This window comes from Dioscorea cayenensis, unplaced genomic scaffold (assembly GCF_009730915.1).
Source record: "Dioscorea cayenensis subsp. rotundata cultivar TDr96_F1 unplaced genomic scaffold, TDr96_F1_v2_PseudoChromosome.rev07_lg8_w22 25.fasta BLBR01000479.1, whole genome shotgun sequence".
Taxonomy (NCBI): Eukaryota; Viridiplantae; Streptophyta; class Magnoliopsida; order Dioscoreales; family Dioscoreaceae; genus Dioscorea; species Dioscorea cayenensis.
The window spans coordinates 201496-225858 of NW_024086870.1; the positions used below are offsets into that span (position 1 = coordinate 201496).

The window sequence follows — 24363 nt, forward strand, 5'->3', positions numbered from 1 at the left end:
TATATAAATTCACACTAGAATTTAAAACAAGTCACAAAAATTGAGAATAATAATATGGTAATTACATATAAATTCTATTGCAAGGTGATGGATAACATGAAATTAATCTTTCAAGACCACTTTCGGAGATTTTTTTTTTGCAAGATTCGTACAAGGAAACCAACACTTAATTGAACATATTTGTCAAACAAAACAAAAAAGGCCAAAGATGGGTATATGAAATAATGTGCAAATTTAATGTATGCTTTTCTGATTTAGTCGCATTACTAATGTGCATATATATTCATGCTGGAATTTAAAAGCAAATCACTAAAACTTGAAACTAATAATAAAGCCAAAGTGATGCATAACATGAAATTGCACTTTTCAAGGAAGCTTTTGACAGGGAACCTTTAATTGAACATATATGTCACAAACAAACAAAAAAAATCCTGAAAATGAATATACAAAATTATGTGAAAATTTAACGTGTACTATTTAGATTTGGTTGCATTACTAATGTGTGTGTGTGTGTATTCACATCAAAATTTAAAGGTAAGTCACAAAAAGAAATTGAAAACAACAATATAGTCATTATAATTAAATTCTGTTGCAAAGAGATACATAACATGAAATTTTTTTTTGTTTTCTCAAAAACAATTTGAGAAATTTTTTTGCAAATTTCCTCAAGGGAAACCAGCCCTAAATTATACATATTTGTCAAAAAATAAATAAAAAAAATCCCAAAAATGGGTATATAAAATTATGTGCAAATTTAATGTGTGCTTTCCACTATGGGTTTACAAGCATCATACAAAAGGTAACCATGCCAGCATTTGCAGTAAGTAAGAACTAGAAGCCTTGAAAAAAAAAAAGTGGTGTATGTGTTTAAATCAACCTTCAGAGATAGAAGCAACCAACCTTGACATAGAAAAAGAGACAACTTCATCAGAGAGAGCTACTGTTAAACTTGGTATAATCTGCACAAGAACTGCTCAAAAGTATCACGTAACAAGAATCACTGGCCACTTGCAAATCCTAAAGCTCTGCCCAAAAGTCAAGAACAGTATAGCTAATTACTACTAGTTCAAGTTATATAAAAGGTTAGTATCTCACTGAGGGAAAGCAAAATACCATCTTACTGAAGTGCAGGTAATAAAAAGGTTGCCAAATTTTGAAAAGATTGTTTTATTGGCTCTTAGGAAATTAAAGCATTCATACAGACATATTATTGCTCTTTGTATAAGGGACACTAGCCTATGGAGGTTGTGATTTGGCTCTTGAATGGCTACAATGGTTTTAGATATAGGGAAAGACTGTAATTCTCTTCTTTCACTTTCCGTATTGCACTAGTGATTTAACCACGTTTCTTTAGAAAAAAACATTTTAAGAGCCATGGCTTAAGTAATTGAGTGGGAAATTGTCAGAGTAAAGTTACACGTAAATAATAAGTAGACTGTGTTTTCAAACACAAATCACTCAAACCGAACTTTCTCGAACAAATCATTTCAGGAAAGGGAGTTAGTTGCATTTTGATAATGTTGCAGCAGTCAATTTCAAAGGATGTGGCTCTGGGTTTTGTTAGATTAACAGAAAAACTTTCAAATTAATAAATAAATAATCCTCAGCATCTTAACACCTGCCAAATCAAGAAATTCTACTTAACTTTGTAGGTTCATCATAACATCCTCAACAATCATGAATCTGTATGTGTTCGATACATACCTTGAATTCTTCTGATATCATTTTGTTTTGGAACTAATTTTAAGGATCACAATTCTTGGATCACATGTGCCTTCCTGGATTGCCCATGTAAAAACTCAGCAGCCTGCATTTGATGAACAACATGATAGAATAAGCAAATTCCAGTTTGTAAGACATCAACCTAAAACAGCAAAAATAAACATGAAAGAGCATAATAATCTGCATACCAGAAGATGTTGACCCCAAGTGTGGAAACATCATTCGGATGCGCTTCATGATCTCAGTCAACGTCTTCAATTATTTGCAATTCCAGTTTCAGCTGGAAGCATCTTTCCCCACACCACAGCTAAGGGCAAATTCTCCCTACAAATCACTACCATGTTCATTTTATTGAACTACAATCTCTTGTAAATCCCGTTATCCACCATGCATTGGGTCATTTTGTTCCATCTACCCCCTTTTCACAAACTTATCTGCAGTTTTTTTTTTTTTTTCAAACTCCACATCATCATCCTGACTTTGACAAGAAGCCTGAAGACATACTCTAGGTTAGTAAATTTTGCTTCCCTGGCATCTGAATTTGGATGACATGTGCAGCATTTGCCAGCCAAAGCAGGTTGAGTTGGAGATAGTAATATTTCACATCCACCAATGTGTGTAGCTTTTGAAAAAACTCAAACTACATGATCCTCCAGTTGCACAGATAAACATGGTCACAAGAAAGGGAGGCAATTATAGACAATCGAGTGATCAGCTTCTTCCAAATCTTGTCACCATAATCAATTCTGCATTTGGACCTAATTTCAGCATTTCCAAGAACCATGGATCCTCCAAAAATCAACTCCTACAAGTGATCTTTTAAGGGCATTCTACATATTTTCTACTGGTAGAGTTATCAAATGATACAACACGCCATAAACCATGTTGCCCCACATTAGAAACAACACATGGGTTAAGGTTCAAGACATTGATGTAAGTATGATACTCCTGATTTTCTTCTTGCAATCTGTATAGGTCGTCCCCTCTAAAAGTCCCCTCACCATCGCCACCAAGTGCAAATGATGAGATGAGGGGATCACAAGTATCATCTCGAATTGGCATCTCATCAAGAATCTCACCAGCTTTGTCAATCTGCCCAATTTTATCATGAAAGCTCACAGATGCATCAACATCCGAAATAAATCCCATCTTTATATCAGAAGCAAGTGCCTGTTTGCCACGACTTAAAGTAGTGAACTCTGAAGAACCTCTTAAAATTCTGGCAAAGGCAAGTTTACCACCATGCCATTGACTCAGTTGAATTTGACGGAACATTTGGACATCTTCATCACTTCCTCTCTGCTGTATGTAGCCCAACATCAACATTGCATACATATTCACATCCCACTTCTTCATGCCATAAAAGAATTTGCAAGCAGAGTCAATCCTTCCAGATTTTACATAGAGGTGTATAATCGCATTTCCAATGATGATATCTGAAAATTCATAGCCACTCTTCATGATACAGCAATGTAACTGTTCACCCATCTCCAATGACTTACTAGCAGCGCAAGCATTGAGTGTGGTGGAAAAGCTGAAGTTATCGGGAACCAGCCCTGATCGATACTGCAAACTGAAAAGGTCAAGGGATGTCCTTGGTTGTGAATTCCAGTAATACCCAGCAAGCATGATATTTGTTTGAATGAGATCCTGTCGGTAAGATGTGAAGTTAAATAACTTACTAGCAGTGTCCATATGCCCACATTTTGCATACAGGTGAAGAAGAGATGCAACCATGAAACTAGAGAACTCAACCCCAAGTTTCAAAGCCAAGGCATGAATTTGTCTACCATTCTCCATAGCTCGAAGACCTGTACATGCATTAATTGTTGTTATAATAGAATACTGGTCTAAATCTGTCCCAGATTCCCAGCAACCACGAAAGCATTCTAGTGCTTCTCTAAATCTAGCATTTTTAACAAGACCTGTCATAATTGCAGTCCAAGAAACCACATCACGCACAGGCATCTCATAAAAAATTGCAAATGCATCCACCATCACTCCAAATTTAGCATAAGAGGAGATCAGCGCATTGCCGGTAGAAAGGTAAGCTAGATATCCAGCCTTTATTATCTGGGCATGGACAGGCACCATCTCTTCCTTGCTTTGACATATATTAATAATGCTGACTATTGCTCCTTGGTCTGTATCCAAACCTAACATGAGAAATTTCTTTGCAAGTTCTATAGCTTCGGCCCAATGGCTGTAAAAGTGATACCCTGAAATCAGGAGGGAAAACAAAGACGCATCAGGTTTCTTAACCCTATCAAAAAGCTTTCTCAAATCAGCAACTTCTCCAATCTTGCAGAACAATCTGACTAGCTCAGCAACAATGAAACTATCTTTATCCAACCCAATTTTGATAGAGTAAGCATGAAGATTCTTACAAAAATCAGGCATCTCCAAAGAAGAGCACACACCAGCAATCACTCTCAAAGTAACCAAATCCATCACAAATCCAATGCGGCACATCTCCTGGCACATTTCTGCAGCCTCCACAAGGAAACCATTACAGACATAGCCAGATATCATCGCATTCCATGCGACAGGGCTCTTCACCGGAATTTCGTAGAACACCTTCAGTGCATCATCCAAAGAACCACATTTGGCATACACACCAACCAGAGCAATCTCTACAAATCTATCAAAACCAAGTCCACCTTTAATAACCAACCCATGAACCAAAACGCCAATCCGCAACACCCCAGAAATGGCACACCCTTTCAGTACAGATGAGATAACAAAATGATTCGGCCTGACACCGTTCTTCAACATCCTCCTGAACAACCCATAAGCCTCCAGCTCAAACCCATGCGCCACAAAACCCGAAATCAAAGTACACCAAGAAATCAAATCCCTGTCAAGCATTTCATCAAACAGCTTCAGGCCACAATCCAAAAGTCCCAACTTAGCATACAAATCAAGCAACACATTAGACACCATCAACTCATTTTCCAATCCAAGCTTGATCAACTGACTGTGAACGAATCCACCAAGAACAAAGTTCCTAGTTTTGATGCACCTTCTGAGAAGTGTCACATAAGGGTTCCGATCCGAAGAAGGGAAGAGACAATCCAATGGACCAAGAATCCTGAAAACATCCATCATACTGCCATGATTCCCAGAAGAGCTCCCACAAATCCTATAGTTGTGAAGAGTGAAAGGGGGCAAAACCCTAGGGTTTGTGAAGTGGCGGAGCTTAACATGAGAGAGAGATGGATACACGAATGTAGTGATTGAAGCATTGAGAATGGATCTGAACATACCAATGGAGTTCTAGGGTTTATATGGGAGATGGGCATAGTCGCCGAATGGTGAATGCAGCGCGAGACGCTATTCAGATGGCGGCAACCATCCCATCGCCATGAGATTTCTTTGATGATGGTGATGTTCTTGTTCATCTTCTTATTTGCATATTAGTCCTTATAATTTTTCTATTCATCTATAAAGCCTTCATATATGTTTTTTTCATACATATATACAAATAATACAAATCTTCTGGATTGTCTTTCAGTCTTTTGGTAAAGTTATTTTTTAATACATATTTTTGATGTTAAATATGCTCATTTATTCACCAATTCAACAATTTAAAAACAAATTGGAAAAAAAAAAAAAACCAAAAAATGAATATTTCTCAAGCATATATCTTCAAAGAACACAATAAAATTTAGAATAATATAATTCAGTGTGCTACTCAACTGAAATAACTTTACAGAAGCCTTTTAAAACTTGATAAAGGCATTGATCACACTCACAGATAGCCCAAAAAAACACACACACTCTTTTAAAAACAAGGGAACAAATACAAACTCTAGACATGAACAACAAATATTACAAGATTGAATTTTACATGAAAATGAACATGAAGGTATGCTTGCACTCATGCATTCTACTAATGGCTCAGCTCTCATCTACACCCTTCTTTTCTATTTCTTGTTGTTGTTTAAACACAAGAACAGCAGTTATTAGTCTTTCACCACAATGTTGGATCGGCACCTAGTTTGAACAATCAACTCTGTATAGGAAACTCAAAAAATTGTGAATGGGAATCACCAGCTTCGCTACTCATGCCTATCCGAAAGGATTTCGGCCAATGGGAGCAAAAGTGTTGGGTGTGCTTGGTAGTGAACTCCTCACAGCTGACAATTGATCCATGCCGAATGGGTGAAAGGCCGCTCCCTGACCTCCTTGATTCCTGCCATCATAGATAACATGAGTGCTGATCAAAACTAAGCACGAACTATATGATTATTAAGTCCAAATCATACTTGAACTATAATTTCGGTATATGGTTTCTATGAGAAAAATGGCATAAAAATCTAAAGAAAGCAGAAGGAGATATAGCAGTAACCTGCGTAAAAGGATAAATTGAACACAAGAACAATAAGGTTTGACATTTCAATGTCTCAATTTTGTAATATCATCTCACAGAAAATGGCAAAAGAGAGAGCAAACAACTTACGCTAATTGAAACACATTGGCTGGTACTTGCTGCATACTCTGTCCTGGCTGTGCCATGTATGGACCTGACCGTTTAAGGTAGGATAGTCAGCAACCTCATGAATATGATCAAGTCAGAAAGAAGAAAAAATGACTTTTAAGATGTTCTTTACTTGGAGAGGCAATAGAAGAGTAAGAGTGAGGTAGTGGAGGAATCCATCGTGGGGCAGGGGTTTCCACACTGGATGTCCGGATCAAGGGTGAAGGATTATTCATGTTTGGTAACACTCCATGCAATGATGTCATGGATGGAAACTACAAGAAGCAGAAAAGAAGAAACACCCAGGAATGTGTTCAGCAACTTGCTCCCTGAACTTACATTTGGTATACTAAAAATTTCGAAAGATAAAGCAATAATCATCACAAGTTCATGGACACATCAATATGCAGTAAACTAATCGACACAGATAGACACATGAATACACAAAAATCAAATTGGAATTGTACCTGATGCAAGAGCCCTTGGAGTGTACTATGCTAGGCTAGGAAAATCAAACCAGGGGCCCCCAAGATATCAAAACTTTACATTCTCGATGAACTATTAATCAAGCTAACAGTTCATGGCTGGCCACTGATATGGCACCAACTAAACAGTACACACTGATGATGTACCAAAATGTTTTCCTTCCTAGCCTTATCAATGAAACACCAAAGCAAGCTTATTGTTCCATGATTCAAAAATGTGGCACTAAACATGCAAGATAGACAAAAATTTCACTTGCTTTCTCTGCTTAGCAAATATTGGTTTTCTTTACCTTGAGATGGCAAAGAAAAGAGAGGAGACAGTGATATCAACTATCAAGTCCTTCACTATCCATGAGATCTGATGAATCAAGCCAGTTTCCTCATTGATGCATCCATGACCAACTCCTCTAATTACAGAGGTAGTATTGAATCTGCCGTCTTCTATAGTTCTATTTGTTAGAACAATCTCAGATCTTATCATTATCTGAACTCTTTATGGCAAAAGCATCAACTTGGATAAAATAATAATATGATCCAGAAAATGTTGAGAAAAAATTACATGGCTGGGTTGGCATTTGAAGTTGTCTGTCAGGTCCAACCAACTATCCTAAATGAGAATGGTTCAGCTATCCCACCAAGGTTAGCCAAAGCTGAAGAGACCAAAGAATTCCTCTAGCATATTAATCATGAATTGATATAGGAAAAATTTTATACCTGTGAAGCACTGACTGAAACTGGTCCATTGGTTGAATCAAAAGGATTTGAAGATTTTGATGAGTGAGTAAATGCAGGGACATTCTGAAGCACAAATATTGAAGCACAGAACCAATTAGCAAGTGAACAATTGAATCTTGAAGAACATACATAAGGCAAGAATCATACAAATGCAGCAGGATATTGCATGCCATAACCCATGCCACCATGTGCACCAGGTTGCCAGGTCTGCACTGGAGTAGGTGTTGCTGGGTAAAGTGCAGCGAAAAGATCCTGCAAATACACTTAGTACTCATAATGAATGTTATTAACATTATACATCCAAGACAAAACTGTAATGGTAAATCACATACCGCTGGAAGCTCTTTTCTTCCACTAGCTTTAGCCTCTACAGTAGGCTGTGCGGAAAGAACAGCACTTCCTTGAGGTGGATTCACTATGGTTTGAGTAGGTTGTCCAGCAAAACCAGTTGAAGAAGCCAGAAGCCTCTGCCAGTCAGGAGTAACAGATGAAACAGATGGCCATAAAGCCTTATGCATAAAAATAACCTTGGCGGATACCCAATCCTCTATATCCATGTTTCTCATAAACTACTGCAATACAATACCTCATTATTCGGTATTCCCATGACAGGAAAATTTGTTGGTGTATTATTAGTGTGACCACTAGTGGCTGGAAATAGAGAAAACAACTGCTGCTGTCCCTCTGGAAAATGTGCTCCACTAATGGTTGCCGGAGATGAGTTTATTCCAGAACTAGGCATGTTCAAAATGTTGCTAGCGGTTGGAATAGATCCTGGAGCTGACAAATCTGCCAGTACAGATTCCAAAGAGCTACTGGAGACCACCTGAGGCGCAATTTCTGGGATGGGAACATCAAAAGATGCCCAATTCTGATCACTAGCAGATGCTGAAGCTGCTTGTTGAGGTTGATGTGATGTGCCAGTCACAAGAGGCTCAGGATCGGCAGTGAAATCGATCAAACTTCCAGAGTTCACTCGCTTCAACTCCCCTTGATTTGAACCACTGGAGCCAATGCTAGTAGAAGATGTGGAACTCTGCAAAAATGAAGACCCAGGAAAAAAAAATTATTCATGCTCCACATTAGAGTTTATATAAAAATAAAACACATCAAGTTTAGTTGTCAATATTAATATCAACATTACTGAAGAGGCCTTAGTTGTAAAGGCATCTAGGGTGTTAGATAAGCCAATTCTCAAGAAGGAGGCAGTCATTTTTATTGTTGGTTTAGTTGTCAATATTAATATCAACATGGAAACACATTTCTTTCATCAAGATAATGTGTAAACCATGGAGCACTGATTTACAAGGTGATGTACCCATTGAAGAGGTGGTGTTTCTAAAAACGATGAGTATCACTACTAACCAAAAAATTAGTATTTATAATCCATTTTTAATTGTAATAAAATCATGAGTGCAAACACATGTTTGAAGAAACACAGAGCTATTGAAAACAGTTACTTCTCATATCAGCAAAGAATTCCAAAAGAACCAATCAGGCATGGAAAGAGTAACTGGCAGATGTCAAAAGTTGGCTCATCAACATAGTATAAAAACTGCAGTATACATGGACAAGTTGCTAAAAAAAAGTATTGACAAGTGGGCTGTGTGCACTCCTCAGGCTGTAGGAAGTCATGAGGCCAATTCATGCAGTTGAAAGTTAATGAGCAAAATCAACATTCTAGGAAAGTTCAAGGCAGTCCTGTCTTGTGTTTTAAAACAGTTCCTCTCTAATGAGTCAAACTAATAACTTCTGATGTGGCAATTTTAAGAGCATATGAGAGAGGGGTAATGTTGCCTTACATCTAGGTAAGGGGAGAACTTATTATCCCTCAAAAAATGATATTAGACACAGTCCAAACACTAACAAACACAATATTTAATTCAAGCAGGCTAAGAAGAACATAACAAAATAAGATACTCAGTAAATTACAATTCTAGAGATTGGAAAAGGGGTTTAAAGGCCTATGTAACAAGAAATAAGTACATGCAGATTAAGATGACAGAAAATACAGAAATGCATACTGCAGGTTCAATACCACTTATACTAAGAAAGAAGCAACGGTTTAAGAGGGAAAAAAGGCTTACATTTCCTTTAGTTGAGCTATCAAGAACCTTAACACCGCCTACTTTCGGAGGTTCAATCCGGGGAAGTGGAATGCTAGTGCTAATATTATCTCTAACAGACGGTACTATGGCGGCAGTAGACGAACCAACACCTTTCTGATTATCTGGCGACATTCCTTCTGGCTTTGGTATCCCATCTGCAGACCTACGGTCTCCAAATCTCTGATTTCGGTTTCCATTTCCATATTTGTCATCCTGATATCCACCATTCACTGCCTCAAACTGGCCAGGACTTCTCCCATAGTCACCAGGATCAGAAGCAGGACTCCTTCCACCATTACTATATCGGAAGTTTCTGTCATCATTTCTTCCACCAGAATTTGGACGATCTCCATAGCGGTGTTCAAAATTGTCCTCATATGGAGGACTTCTTGAGCCACTGCGATAAGAGTTAGATTCATCTCCTTCTCCCTGAATATAAATGAAAGCACAAGAAGAAGTTCCATATCACTTTTAGCAGCACATTTAATAGAAATAATCATTTCTAAACAAGCATCACCTTCACCATAGGAGGCCTGTCAGTACTCCTCTCCCCAGTATATCTTCTATCCACATAGACATGCTTAATGAAGTCCCTGAGTCTATCCACATTGCTAAAAAAATTAAAAATCCCATCACTCTCCCATTTCAATTAGCAAAACAGACAACAAACAAGGGATCAGCAAGAACCTGCTATCAGGGAATGAGTGACGTTCTGGATCCCACTCCTTGAAGTAAATCTCTCTCGCACGCTGAAAATCCCAAATCAGACAAGGTGATAACCTAAGAACACTACAAATTACCAAATAGATATCTGTGCAGAGTTACCTCATTTCCACCTCCTTGTAAAGCATGAACTTCTTGTGAGGTGAACTTAGCCATCGAAATCGATTTCACACGGTGTGTAAACTCCCGACTGGTAACATAAACAAAATTCACAAATTCCTAAATATCTTCCAACTCTCATAAAGAGCTTCAACTCCAAATCATGTCTCTATGAACTAAACACATACGCAAGCCGAACAAATACAATAAAAAAAACATTATAGATGGATCAATCACTTACTGCAACCCACTGCAATTTGTACAAATGAATGTCCAGAAATTTGTGCAAACATACTGCGGTCCCTGTTAGCATAAAGAGTGTGAATAACTAGCTATCTCACCAAACCCACAGAACACACAACATTCATTTAAAAAAAAGAAGAAAACTTTACGCTTCCTTCCCATTCATTAATCAAGAATTCAAGATAAACGCACCAGACTATTGCAGTTGATACACCTCTTGTTCGCAGGGAGCTTCAGAAGCCCTCTAATGATCTTCTCGTTCTTCTCATCCTCCTTAATCCTGCTCGCCATTCCACTGGCTCAACAAAACCCTACTTTCACCCAAAAAAAACACACACACACACACACACACACACAAAATTTCAGTCAAGATCCAGATCCAAACATGAAATCATGCGTTCAATTAGAGATCCAAAACCCTAAACAAGAGTTGGAAAGGAATGAGAGCAAAGAGAAAGACCTTTCCCGTTTCGAATCGAGGATCAAAGCAACTCCAGTGCTCGAAGACGCACGAGATCGAAAAGCTAAAGCTCTGGGCTTTTTTTCCTTTCCTTTTTTTCTTATATTTTCTCTTCTTCTTGTTTTCCGGTCAAAGCCAGCAGTCGTCGCCAGGTTTAGCCAGTTCCGACAACGCGAAATTCCAAAAATAACACTAAATTGTATACAAAACCACTGAACTACCCCCTTCGACAAACTCATATAGGTTAACACTGTTTCCTCTTTCTGTTATTTTAAGATTAAAACAGGGTATTTAAGGAAATTCAAGGCCAACGGGGAGAATCTGGAAGCGCAGTCATGTGGATTAGGGAATTGGTGACCTGGAATTACCCTGGTTACCTTCTAGAAAGGCGGCTTAGTGTCCTAACGGTGAGGATGACGTGGCATTAATTCATTGGAGAGAAAACCTGTTCGCTGTTTTAACCTTGTAATTCGTCATGTAAACGTGGCGTCATTTCATTGGATATCGAGAGAGCTAGGGATCAATCGCGCCAAATCGTTTCGAGGTGCTTCTCTAACTAGGGTTAGGGTTTTAGTTCTTGGATTAATGGCCTCGGATGCTTCGATTTGATCTTTATTGGTTGTGATGCCTCTTTTTTTCCAGGTTTCTGTGAGATTTGCTTTCTTGGTGGTTGTTTGTTAGATTGATTTCATTATCTGATGATAAGGATTTGTGCCTTCTTGATGTTCTTTATTGTTTATTTGAATTGGAAAATCTGGTAATGTTTATGTGTGTATGTGCTTGTATAATTGGTTTCAAACATTGGTAATGATGCACATTTCTTCTTTGTGGTGTGAGCAATAAGGAAAAAAAAAAAAAAAATTATATCTGAGTACTATGTTTGTTGTCCCCTTATGTCTTTATATCTTTTTTTGTAAGATTTGCAATAATTAAGGCTGTTTGGTAAAGAGATTTCATTGTCTGATGTTTTTGTTTAAATATGCTCATATGATTAGTTTCAAAAATTGGTAGTTATGTTTAGAATAGAAGGAAAATTATATTAGAGCACCATGTTTGTTGTAGCTTTTTGTTTCAAAATTTCTGTAAGAAGTTCAATATTTGAAGCAGTTTGGTAGATAATGCTAAGAATTTCTGCCCCTTGTCCTTGTTATATGGTTCATTTGATTTGGAAAATCAATGATGTTTAAGTCTATTTGTGCTTGTAGAATTGTTTCATACATTGGTAGTGATATTTATGAACATTCTCCTTTGTGGTTTGTGCTATAAGAGGAAATCCATACTACATTCATTCACTATAGTAACACCATTTCATGACATTTAAACTGAATGACATATAAATACACAAAAGCTTCAGATGTTTTTGGCTTAAGAGTTCTATCATGTTGGATCTTCTGTGTCGAACCATGTAACTCCTTATAATTATTAGCAGCTATATGATTTATTCAATTGTGACGCATCAAATGTGGTTCTGATGGTAACATTAGGTGATTGCTAATCTTTTTTATTTATATATGGTAGAACTTGTTTATCTGATACTAGTGTTAATATTTACTATTCAAGGGTGAATGGTTGATACATACTAGTTTGCTCAGCTATAAAGTTAACTGAATCCAGGTGACACCTTTAACAGTTACCAAAAAAGAAAAAGAGGAAAAAAGAAAAACTTGGATGCTCACACTAGTTTGAGATGCTCTAATGTTTTAGGAACGGTTTGCTGATATTTTGGGCTTTGTAATAGCCTAAGAGGATTATGTACTGAGTTAATGAACAATAGCAAGGTTTTGATTCAACGGTATCTAGCTTCTGAATTTTAAAGCCACCTTGTGTTCCAGCCATCCCAGCATATTCTCTGGGCTCTCCAACTGAATATAGTAAGTAGTAAACTAATTTATCAATGACTATTAAATAACTGAAATTAATTCAGTCATCATTATGAGCACAAGATGAACTTAGAATTTTAAAGTGCCTCATTTAAGTTGGTCTTCCCATTGGTTTCTACCCTTTTCTTGTATCATGTGGGAATACATTGTAATCAAGTAAATTCTTCAGGGAATATGAGTTTGGGTTGACCTCATTGCTAATGGATCTTCCATCTGAGTAATTGATCACTCTGAAATTTGAAGAGCTACCATGCTATGCATTGTTCTTTCTTTTTACATTTGGCTTCTCTTTGCCTGTCAGTTCTTGGAAAGATTTCGCAGGATGTTTGTGACACTCTATTTTGGTGGATCAGTATATTTGGATGATGGCAGAGCAGTTAGGGTATTATGCACCATATCTCACATTAATATGGGCCAACTTTACTGTTCAAATCAAAGTTTGAAACCAAACTTCTCCTCAGAAGGATGGATTGGGCAATCTGAACTTATCCGTGCCTCAGAACAAGAATGTTATATTGAATTGTAAAGAATTAAAATTTCTTGGTAAATCCTTGTCAGGTGGACAGAATGAATTATTTGTCATGCCAAAAGTATCATGCCAAAAGAGAAAGGCTATTGAATTGATAGCTTCAGATCAGGATTAGATGCCATATGTTCTTCTTCTTTGCTGTCATTTTCATTAACTCCTTTTTATGGTTTCAATTAGATCTTTTTATTTATCACCAAGCATTATCTTTTTTTAAAATCCAAATCTTGCTTGCATTATGTGTGGTGTATATATCCCGTCTAAAATGTTGTCAGTTTACATCTATACTTATTTTAATTTGGTTTTTCTTGCATTAGTTGTTCTGATATTTGGGGCCTATTGGCTTTCCTCAGTAGTTGTTACCTTTTACAATCAAAGCAATTGCAGGGAAGACAATGCTTTAATCAGCTACAATTTCTAAATTTCAGATTCAGCTCAGGTATAGGACTAATGACTATAAAAGTTTCTGAGAACTGGCTGCATTGAACTATGCCTGCTTTTTTACATCATCACTTGTATTGTGTTTACAGAGAGACAGAGGATGATAAAACTTCCAAAAGTAATAGAGGAAAGTTACAGCCAGTGGAAGTACTCAAATTTATTCAAAGCTAACACCAGTATTCTGCTACCTCTCCTGACAAAACCCCCCCACTGCTTATGCATGGAGCTTCTTCATCTTCTCTTTTTTAGGGTAATTAAGAGTCTCTCTGTCTGTCTCTACTTTTCCTTGCAGAGAAATTGGCAAAATTATTACATGCACACATGAAAACACCAGGTTTACATGTATGTGCTCTTTTACAGTCTCCTTCAGTAGATAAACTTGTGAATTCAATATAGCATGCATCAAGGCACCAACTAAGACTTTTTCTCATGTGTATATATATATATAGTTATATCTACATATATATATATATATATATATATATAGTTGATCAACTGATCAGTTGCCATGTATTGCAGAATGCACAAGATCAAGTGATTCACGTACATCTCTTCCCAAGAACTTTGCATGAAGGAACATGATCAATCTGAGTAATCATGAGCATGCCAGCACAAGAGCATGAACACACAGCGGCCTAAGATGTAGAACCTCGTCTTCTGTTGCTTGACCATCATCAAACACCTTCGCCGGAGACTCAACCGGGCACAAGACCCTCTTGAAGAGGCAGCCAATGCCATCAAAATATTGCTCAAGATAAGAGATTTTGAGGAGTTGGAAGAGATTTGGTTTGAGTTTCAGGAGAAGACATGCAAAGTGGTTAAATAGGCCATTGGATAGCTGGACAAGGTGGTCCATTTGATAGTGATGTCTCAATGAAACAGGGCCAGTGTTGTTCTTGATAAATGGCTTAAATTGACTCTTGAAATCTTTGGTCAGCATGCAATGCTGCTGCCTCCTGTGTATTTTTAGAGATTCTGTATACATTAATGTAGTGATGAGTCAGTCATCACACCAGAGTTTTCTTGGCTTCATACCTTAAAAGATGTAAGAGGTGACAGCCTAACTTAACTCAAGTTAGAGCTATACTTATTTTATTTTTATTTTTTTGTTATTGAATTGAAAATTTAACATTAGAGTCTGTTTTGTCAATATTTATATTAGAGTCTGATAATAGGTTATTATTAGTTATATTGCGGCGTAGGGAAACCTTTATCTCAAGTTTTTGTAAGCCATCATGAGTATTTACTTGCTTTGAATTGAAAAACATTAACCTTCTTAATTGATATAAATCTATAACACTAGTTTTATTAATCAAGTTGTGTAGAAAAAGAGTTACAAATTGATGAAAGTATTCTCTCTAGAATTCCTTTAAAATAATTTGAGGAATTTATCTGAGATTTATTTTGTATTGTAAGATTGTTATTTGTAAGTTTTTGGGATTGTGGCCAGACTTAAATTTTTGTTGGAATTATATTTTTAGAAAAATAATTAATAAAGAGAGAGATTGAATAAGAATAGCAACCATGGAACATATAGAATAAAACTTGATCTTGATTCTTATTCCTATTAGTTATTAATAAAAATTCTTTTCTCTTTCTTAAAATGTATATCTTTTTTTTCTAATTCTCAAAGACTCCAACCAAATGGGACCATAAGATGAAGGAGAAATGTTCATCATATGCTCTAAATCTAATCTAAAATAGTGTTATAAAAGAAATATCTTTTTCAATCCTATCTTTTAATGACACGTGTCCCACACACATCTATCAGTATGTACCACCCGACAGCCATCCCAGCCCACCTTATCTCCACAGTGTTTACTAAAGCGACCAACTCCCCCACACTCAACCAATCAAATCTCAACCGTCCGTTCCGAGATGGTCATCATCAACTAAGAGAGTAATTAATCAACACATTGTGATTTAAGTTGAAAATAAATTAACTCATTTATTTACATAAAAATAATTTTGAATTGATCAATGATCGATTATAATGAACAACCTAAAATAAATATATTTATTAAGATCAAACACAATAAATTATCTGATTAAATAAATTAAATCAAACTAATCTACACTAAAAAAAAATGTATATTTAGACAAGTACACTCCTAAACTCAAATATTTATATTATTAGTGAGATGAAATGAGATTAGTGAGTTAAAGACAAGAAGATGCACAATGATTGGAGGTGGATTGAGAAAAAGGGGTTTGGAGCAGTTGGGGAATTAGGAAACCCTAATCAAAGCTGGACTTTGAATGGCATTCATTGATTGATTTATTCATGGTTATATGGGACCAACTCAACCAACCAGTTTGATGATCAAAGAACAAACAGAGTGAGTCATGGAGGACCCTCCAAAAATAATTTTGTGGGTAGTGGCCTTCTGTTGGTCATTTTCAAACAAGCCCTTACCTTATCTTTCACTGGAAAGCCAAGCCAAGAAGAAAAAGAATAGTTAGATGCAAATGTGGAAAAGCAAAACCCATGTTAGCCTTGAAAAGACCTTTACTTTCATTGGAGAACTAATTAAGCCTTTAGAAAGAAAATTAGGATAATTAGATGCAACACAAAGCTATATTAGTAGGATTGAAAAGACATACCACATCCAACAGTAAAGTGGAGGTTTATATGTCCTAAAGATCCAAATTATCTTTAACGCATCTTTCAAGAGGAAATGCATGATTCATTGCAAAGGGACATGCATATAGACTCACCCCTAAAGAAAATAATGAATCTGTAAATATAAATGTTTAAAAATTGGATCTCTGCAGCATGTACAAGCATATGGTCAAAATCAAACAAAAATTTCCATAAAAAATGAAGTACCTTCTCTGCATGTGTTTTTTCTCCTCCAATAATCCCTTGAGAGCAAGTGTTGAAAATGTCTTTTGCCTTTTTGAAGGAAAAAACATATGGATTTTGAACACAGGAGTATACATGCACAGATACAAGGTTCATGGGGTTAAATGTGCAATTTTATTATTTTCAGTGGCTTACACACGATTATACATTTTTGTGGGTGTATGTAAGCAATTTTCCCTTACAAAATAAATAAATAAATAAATCAATCTTGCTCGAGCCTATTAAACACATTATATAGCGTTCTATTTATATCCCTGTCGAATTCAGCCATAATGGGTGCATCAACAACCAAATTCAAAAGAACTTCATGGTCAAATGATAAAATACTCAAAAGGTAAGAATGTGGTCCTAAGTGGGGGACTTAAAGGATTAATAATTGCCATCATTATTGTTTTATGTTTGGCATGCATTGAATCTGTCCCTCCTCTGTCAAGAAAACCCAAGTCCATATAATATGATATATATATATATATATATATGCACATACATATGCCAAAGAACTCCATCCTGCCAAACACCAGCACATTTGAGGTGGAAGTGAAAGAAACCAGGATTTACCTCAAATTAGGGTTTATGCAAGTCCATTTATGTTTTATGACACTAAATCTCAGTTTGATTGATCAAAGCATGTTAATGCATGTTTGGTTATAGGTATAAAAAAATTAATAATAGTCGGAAATCGATGATGATTTCTGTAAATTAGGGTTTATGGTTTAGAGTTGCGCTAGTGTTGCAAATTGGTCAAGACTAAACTTAAGTTTAACTTTCGAACTAGTTTCAAATGCTTAAACAAACTTGCTAGATATCCCACTAATCCCTAGAAATCAATGATAATCCCCACAGTTTACAGACTGAAGCATACAATGCTCAGTTTGATTATTCGTTATCACAATAATTTCCATAAATAAGGGTATGGAGTAGATAAACATAAGCACAAAACCTAATTTCTATTTTTTTAGTGTTGTGAGGAGGTCAGCCTACACTCGAGCTTCACATCGTATTAGTTTTAAATACTAAAAACCAACTTGCTAGACATTGACAGCATCTAAATACCGAAGGCACTCTCTAGAATTTTCTAATCCGTGAGTTATCCCATCAATAGAGTTATCCAGTTTCAGGACCATCAAACATAACCAACATTCATGTTCCCTTGCTACGATCATATCATTCATTGCATGTCTCCAGTCTGAGCTCATTTCCGGTTTAATTATCAACAAGAAACCTGTCTGTTGTTGCAGTTGCAGAGGACACCATCCAGATATGCAACTCAGTAACTGAAAGCCCCCCTTGTTGGTTTTTATTAAGCCAATCCCAGAATAAATCCTATTCAGAGATTCCCAGGCATTCTCAACAGAAGACAAGAATGTTAATTTACAGGTGAACGTTGGCATTAGAATTCAATAACTAAAATATTGAAGCATGCTGGTTTTATTGGCTGATCTAGCAGAAATCAGAAGAAATCAAATATATGTCAAGCAGTTTAAGTTAATGGTCAAGTTCATACTCCATACAATGAACTAATGAAGAATAAAGAAAATAGATAACTAAAAGAAAGACAGCACCAGCAAAGTATGAGAAAAGGCCAAGCATCTGAATGTGCTGTTGTCCGTGACAATGATAAGTCAAAGGAACATGTGAAGTGTATGTATTCTAATTATAGAAGCTCAGAACATGAGTAGAATATTCAATGTTTGAAGAGTTTGGTAAAATTATTTAAATTTATCATTTTATAGTATATCATCCATTACGTGTCAAAGAAATAAGAGGTATACAATGTATAATTTTCTATGAACCTTGTTGGTAATATTTGTCAACAAGCATCTCAGAATATTCTCCAAATGTCAGTGTTCCATTGGATAGTATCAACTGTGGTAGAAGAAAAAAAGAAAAATGGAAAAGTGAAAGGTACAATAAGAATATCATTATTATTTTCCCATTTTTACTGAGAAGAGAAACTGTCATATTTAAATTTCTAATTATCAAGTAATTTGATAAAATTGCTAACATTAAGTAGCAATATTATGCTAATACTCTTAGAAGTTTAAATTATATCCATACCTCTTTATGATGATGTACTTCACTAGGAAACCTGAGGATCTCATCCCTAGATAGAAATTTATTGGAAATTTTAGTATTGAAAGAAAATTCTCATGATCTTTCATTGATGATAAACAATTATCTTGAACATACCAGTCAGGTTGCATGAACAGAGCAAAAGTTGAACGATCCACACCTGAGGCATTCTCTCCTTTCGGTGCCTATTTAAAAATATTCATGAAATTAATTTAAATGAGAAGATCCAAAACCAAACAAAATTCCAGACTCATTCACCTTTCTCACCAGGCAACACAAGATAGCTTAAGCAAGGAAAAAGAACTTGCAACACATGAACCATGCTCACTAGTTAATTTGACCACTACTTTTCTCAAAAATAATCGTAAATTATAAATTGAGCAACAGATGGTCATATTTATGGAAGATGTTCTCTCTTAGGTTCCATGGCTTTCCAAGTTCTTCTGTGAAAGAAACTTCATGAAACATGTGCATTACACATTGTTGAAAACATATATGTAGAAGCTTACGAGAACCAAGGGAAATTTTAAACAGTATGTGTAAGGACTTTGATGGATCTAATGGAATACGGAGAAAATGCAACGGGGTAATTTCTATATTGAACAAAATGTACCGATATGTATAGACTTCTTTCCAACTTCTACAATGTTTTATCAGAGACAGCTTCAATGAGAAAGCTTACCCGTACACAGTGGGGAGTGGCACAGAGGAGACCCCTTGTCAATATCTCCGTTGTTTCACCAATCTGATATGCCAAATTATCTTCACCAAATACTACCTAAAGCATGAGATAAACAATTGGAAACAAATATACTGAAGAATGGTTTTTAGTAGAAGCCCTTCAACTGATTAATTTCTTTCTTGGACGCATCCTAAAACTTGCAGGTGCCACAGATATTTGCTAACATGCCAAAATATTATGTGAAAAGATGAGCAGAAAACCAAATTTAATGAAATGAATATTATCATAATGCTTCTATTTTCAGAAAAATATTGAATTAGAAAGTTACTTTGACAATTCGGTCATTTCTTGTTTTAATATAAAGGCCAGCAGCACTATCAGGACAAGCAATCCTTACACCGTTTCTCATGAACATGCCGCAAGTAAGGCCTACAAACAGACAAGAAGCATAATGATAAACAAACTAGAACTAGAAAGTCATAAGAAAAATTGAGCCATAAATTCTTCAAATAAAGAAAGCCATTTGTAAGAAGAATTGCTACTGTAAGCTCACTCTATAATGAAAAAAGTAGAAACTAAAAAATACGATAAAAAGTGAAAATGCTGTCCAGAAGAAGATATTTCAAAATGGAAAACCTAATAACTGCGGTAGTTTAAATTAGGTATAATTAGGAAAATGTGAAGATGAAAAAACATGTGCAGCTACAATAATGACAACCATGAGATAAGGACCTGTAAGAGAACCATGGTCAGTATGCCACCCACACCATGATGACATGGAGCTTGTATCCTCCTTAGATTCACTGAAAGATAATAATAATAATAATAATAATAATAATAATAATAATAATAATAATAATAATAATAATCAGAACTCCATAAATTGTAATGCATACACTCAAAAACAAAAAAAAATGAAAGAAGAAGAAGAAGAAGAAATTAATTTCTCATTCACACTTAAACAAGACAGAGCTAATACCTCCATTGTCTTGGAAAGTAATATAGGAGACGGCCTTTGTGACACCTAGAATGCTGAAGTGTCTGCTCAAGGCCTTCATCATCATGCATTCTTATTGATTTTGATACTATGCAACCAAGATAAAATGGAAATATCAAATTGAGTTAAACAGCTTTTTCTGGTCTCCACCACTAAGTTTTGAAAAATCTACATAAATATTTTAAACAAGAATATAGTTTCAAATCTCACACACACAAATAAAAAAATAAAAAATGAAATAAGATAAACATGAGACATATGGCTGTTTCTAGTGTCTAACACAATGTTTGCAAAGAGTTATGTAAGTATTTAGGCAAGGAAAAAGATTCGCATCACACACACACAAAAAGTGCCGATTATTATAATTATTAGCCCATGGAGATGTCTTAACAAAGACAAGCATGTATACATGACAGAACAAACACAACCAAATCAAGGTTAGTATAGTCTCTTAAATTATGATGGCCAACATAGCAGAACAGAGGCTAATTATATCCCAGAGTGGACAAGTGAAGTAGGAAAGGGAGGGTGAAGAGAGGTGAAGTTGGAACATAATCTCACGTATTTTGGGAGAAGTGACACATTTTTAAAGAAATTTAGAAAGGATGGTCACTTAGGATAACATAAAATGAGGAATGTGGGGCAGTGAGCCCACTTCTTGACCTCCTCCACTTCACCTGAAACAAAAGCAGCTGTGCCATACCAGATGCAAGGACAAAAAAATCTTGACCATTTCAATGGTCAAAAGCTGGTAAATGTGAATATCATACACTTACCATAGCGGTCACAATGATATGCCAGCATCAAACCAACATCCAATATCATCTTTCCAAGACCTTTGAATGCTGCAAGATCATAAAAACCAGCAATGTTTACAGTGAACTTTCAATAGGAAGAAACATCCAAATTTCTATAACACTTAAATGATACAGATCCATATACAAAATATATTACCCTTATATAAAATCTAAGGAAGTGACAAAATGGCATCAAATATTTAGATGCATGTGGAAACAAATAGTTCAGTTTGTCAGAAGCATGTACAAAGGCTAAGCAAGTAACGTTTGAACGTATCTTCTGGTTGTTCATGGTCAAGTCTTTAGTTCTGGCAAGTTTCACATAGGTATTCTCGGAAACCCAAAAAACAAACAAATATGCTTGCTCACCTACTTCAAGCTCAGGCAAAGCAATGGATGGCCATTTATTTGCCCGACAATATGAAGGGTACCTGCAATGACACAATTATCACACATAAATTTCTTAAAACAACCACAACCTTATATCTAACTATGGAAACACAACAGAAAGCTCAATGATACTGTGAGGAGATTCAATGGCAAGGGTCATAATCATCATACACAAGCTTCAATGCTCCAAACAAACTGAAGAAAATCCACATTTTTCTAAAAATGCCAGAAAAATGTCATATCATCTGGACTAATTGCTTGCCTATGTATCAGAACAAAAAATAACAGCACCTTCTTGTAAGCAATACTAAGTCACTGACCACCAGAGGTTATCCACCAATAAAAGTGAGAAAGCATAGGGTCTTAAAAATACTAACAAAGGACATGAAGATCCTAAAAAAGATTAATATATCATTTTTACTTAATCATTTTTCTCTGATAGTAGTCACTATTCTGTCAAGCAGTTGTTGGAGACAGTTTGAAATCACAATGCATGGTGATAAATGCCTTAAAGTAATCACATTAGAAAGCAATGCATGTTTGGTCAGCATATGTAATACTTAAACATTTACAGAATGAAGAACCAAAAAAAAATGTGGCAGTCAATACCAAATAAAATGGAGACTGACAGTATGCTTAGATAATTGATTCAATGTTACACTGCAAAAATCAATACCGTTTCAAAAGTGAAACATCCGTGGTCGGTTCATCTAAAATTGGATTGCCGTAAAAGGAACCTTTGAATGTATCTGAATGTAGAAAAGCAAAAACATGTAAAACAGGATCCGCACAGATAAAATCAAACAGTAGCATCACCAGAAGCTTTAATTTCTCGAAAGGAGGACATGAGCAATCTACTGCCTTAATGCTAAAGGAAGAATCCAGAAGAGATAAACAAGATTTCCAAGCACATAAAACATCCATTTGACATAGATATGATTTGACCTTCAAAAAAAAAAAAACACACACACACACAACATGTCAACAACAACAACTTACCAAGTTTACCAGATTCAAGCTTCTCCCTCCCATGGCTCCATCCAAGACAATAACTACAAAACAAAGGAGAAATTTGAGCTTCTTAGTAAGAACAGTTGTTGAGCTGTGAAAGTAATATTCATAGGGCCCTCTGCATCATATCAGCAAGAGAAAAGAGGTTTTACCTGGAGATACAGGGTCATCCCCATGCCAATAAATAGAGGGAATCCCTATTAGTTCATATATAATAATCTATCTGCAGTTTTTAGGGGTGTGCTACATAGTGTACATATGGTGAAAACCCTAGGCAATGCATTGTATTCATAATAGAATCAGGGAGTATTTGAGGCTCTCTGAGAAGGCACAGTGCATTATAAATCAATTAAATCTGCAAATCCTTCACTCTCTAACGCACTTTTCTTTATCATGTGAAACATGCTTAATCCATAAGGCTAGATAGAATATATATAATAATAACAATAATAATAATGACGATGATGCCAATAACGGTAATAGAAACAACAACACACTTTAGGAGTTACTAATGGGGAGGTAAGGGAACATATAGCAATGCAACACGCAAACAGAGTGATGAAGTCTGGACGTTTATCTACTGTACATAGTTTCCAAAGAAAGAAGTGAATTTGTGCTTGTATTTCATGAACCAAAAGGAAGTACTGACAAAATATGCCATGCACCAAGAACACCTATTTTAGCTACCTATAAGGTTTACCAGCATTAATAAACATGCTTATCACATGACTGTTAAACTAACCTATCACGTATAAAAAATGCACACAACGAAATAGTATATTCAAGGTAGTTTTTTTGGCAAGAATTTCAATACAAAACTAAACATTCGCATTCATACCTGCTCTCTGGATCTTCAAGATCTCTCTTGGCATCTTCAGGAAGGGATGCAACCCTGAAACAGACTAAGATCTTAAACCAGCAATTAAGAGATTTAGAATAGCAAATGACAACTCATACCTTGCTGAGAGAGATAATAAATCTTCACGCAAAGTAGGAAAACCAGGCACCTGAGACAAAAAAATAAATAAATAAATAAATTCACATAAACAAATGGCAACAAAAGTGATCCCCTACCCAAATCTAGACAAGTGATTGTCAACAATAGAACAAAAATGAAAGTAAATGCTTTCATTTCTTACATCCGAGATGGAGAGGATTCCAAGTCCATCAGGACCGAAGCCTTGCTCTATCTTCGCCGACAAATCGCTGCTCCTGTCCTGATTCCCCAAAGAAAAACATCAGATTCTTGCAGAACCAGTAGATGATGCTCAAAACCAGACAGTTAGAAGCGAACCTTGAGATTGGAGTAGGAGATGGTGACCGTCGCCACTTGTGGCGGGTTCCTCGACCCAAGAGACATTGCCAGAGACGAAGAAGCACGGCAGGGAGAACGTAGCCAAAGCTGCGGCGATCGCCGGAACGCTGCGAATCGAAGAACTGGAGAGAGATACCTTGAATGGGGCGAGAGCTTCATGCCTTCTTCGATGCCTTCGATGGCGTGCGAATAAAAGCTACTCGTTTTGGCGGTTCGTGATTTGGCAAAGGGCCCCATTGAAATACTCCATTTATATAAAGGGGTTTTTCGTAAATTTAAGGAGAAATTTCAAAATTATATATAAATAAGTTAATATTGGAATTGCTATTT

General features: G+C 36.0%; 3 protein-coding genes and 1 long non-coding RNA gene across 10 annotated transcripts; 1 reads left to right on the forward strand and 3 right to left on the reverse strand.

Moving 5' to 3' along the window:
• Positions 1 to 2162: 2162 nt before the first annotated feature.
• Positions 2163 to 5116, reverse strand: LOC120254522 (pentatricopeptide repeat-containing protein At3g20730-like). Of its 2 annotated transcripts, XM_039262621.1 has the most exons (2): positions 4110 to 5116; positions 2163 to 3941 (listed from the first exon to the last, which is right to left on the reverse strand). In XM_039262621.1, exons 1-2 carry the CDS (start codon positions 4984 to 4986, stop codon positions 2542 to 2544), a joined length of 2277 nt encoding a protein of 758 aa, XP_039118555.1. In that variant the 5' UTR covers positions 4987 to 5116; the 3' UTR covers positions 2163 to 2541. The 2 variants fall into 2 exon arrangements, with proteins under 2 accessions (XP_039118555.1, XP_039118554.1); XM_039262620.1 differs by having other exon boundaries at positions 2163 to 5116.
• Positions 5117 to 5365: 249 nt separating this feature from the next.
• On the reverse strand, positions 5366 to 11205 carry LOC120254510 (probable ADP-ribosylation factor GTPase-activating protein AGD14). Of its 4 annotated transcripts, none has more exons than XM_039262599.1 (14): positions 11056 to 11204; positions 10788 to 10906; positions 10594 to 10655; positions 10356 to 10443; positions 10218 to 10279; positions 10048 to 10141; positions 9510 to 9959; positions 8009 to 8458; positions 7755 to 7889; positions 7570 to 7674; positions 7402 to 7485; positions 6336 to 6477; positions 6185 to 6248; positions 5366 to 5917 (listed from the first exon to the last, which is right to left on the reverse strand). In XM_039262599.1, the coding sequence occupies exons 2-14, from the start codon at positions 10884 to 10886 to the stop codon at positions 5794 to 5796; spliced, it is 1959 nt and encodes a 652-aa protein (XP_039118533.1). In that variant the 5' UTR covers positions 10887 to 10906; positions 11056 to 11204; the 3' UTR covers positions 5366 to 5793. The 4 variants fall into 4 exon arrangements, 2 of the variants coding, with proteins under 2 accessions (XP_039118533.1, XP_039118534.1); XM_039262600.1 differs by having other exon boundaries at positions 10788 to 10909; positions 11056 to 11194; XR_005534645.1 differs by lacking the exons at positions 5366 to 5917; positions 6185 to 6248 and adding exons at positions 6978 to 7128; positions 7247 to 7313 and having other exon boundaries at positions 6345 to 6477; positions 11056 to 11205.
• Positions 11206 to 11290: 85 nt separating this feature from the next.
• LOC120254511 lies at positions 11291 to 14432 on the forward strand. 3 transcript variants are annotated; one of them, XR_005534647.1, is made up of 3 exons: positions 11291 to 11697; positions 13779 to 13900; positions 13992 to 14432. It is a non-coding gene; the product is annotated as an uncharacterized LOC120254511 (long non-coding RNA). The 3 variants fall into 3 exon arrangements; XR_005534648.1 differs by having other exon boundaries at positions 13815 to 13900; XR_005534646.1 differs by having other exon boundaries at positions 11291 to 13900.
• Positions 14433 to 16555: 2123 nt separating this feature from the next.
• Positions 16556 to 24223, reverse strand: LOC120254499. The gene is made up of 16 exons (XM_039262587.1): positions 24013 to 24223; positions 23858 to 23935; positions 23676 to 23725; positions 23557 to 23610; positions 22707 to 22759; positions 22384 to 22456; positions 21687 to 21748; positions 21297 to 21365; positions 20503 to 20608; positions 20256 to 20326; positions 19852 to 19952; positions 19524 to 19619; positions 18959 to 19026; positions 18827 to 18872; positions 16733 to 18634; positions 16556 to 16622 (listed from the first exon to the last, which is right to left on the reverse strand). Exons 1-15 carry the CDS (start codon positions 24190 to 24192, stop codon positions 18554 to 18556), a joined length of 1188 nt encoding a protein of 395 aa, XP_039118521.1. The 5' UTR covers positions 24193 to 24223; the 3' UTR covers positions 16556 to 16622; positions 16733 to 18553.
• Between the last annotated feature and the right edge of the window lie 140 nt (positions 24224 to 24363).

Excerpts from the sequence above, each read along its gene's own strand:
- LOC120254522 (XM_039262620.1), bottom strand. The coding sequence starts at position 4,986 with ATGTTCAGATCCATTCTCAATGCTTCAATCACTACATTCGTGTATCCA.
- LOC120254510 (XM_039262599.1), bottom strand. The coding sequence starts at position 10,886 with ATGGCGAGCAGGATTAAGGAGGATGAGAAGAACGAGAAGATCATTAGA. Across the intron at positions 10,444-10,593 it reads ACAAATTGCAGTGGGTTGCA|TCGGGAGTTTACACACCGTG; the intron begins GTAAGTGATTGA and ends TTATGTTACCAG. Across the intron at positions 6,249-6,335 it reads CTCTTCTATTGCCTCTCCAA|GTCCATACATGGCACAGCCA; the intron begins GTAAAGAACATC and ends TTAAACGGTCAG.
- LOC120254499 (XM_039262587.1), bottom strand. The coding sequence starts at position 24,192 with ATGAAGCTCTCGCCCCATTCAAGGTATCTCTCTCCAGTTCTTCGATTC. Across the intron at positions 23,726-23,857 it reads GAATCCTCTCCATCTCGGAT|GTGCCTGGTTTTCCTACTTT; the intron begins GTAAGAAATGAA and ends TTTTTGTCTCAG. Across the intron at positions 21,749-22,383 it reads GATGTTTCACTTTTGAAACG|GTACCCTTCATATTGTCGGG; the intron begins GTATTGATTTTT and ends GTGTCATTGCAG.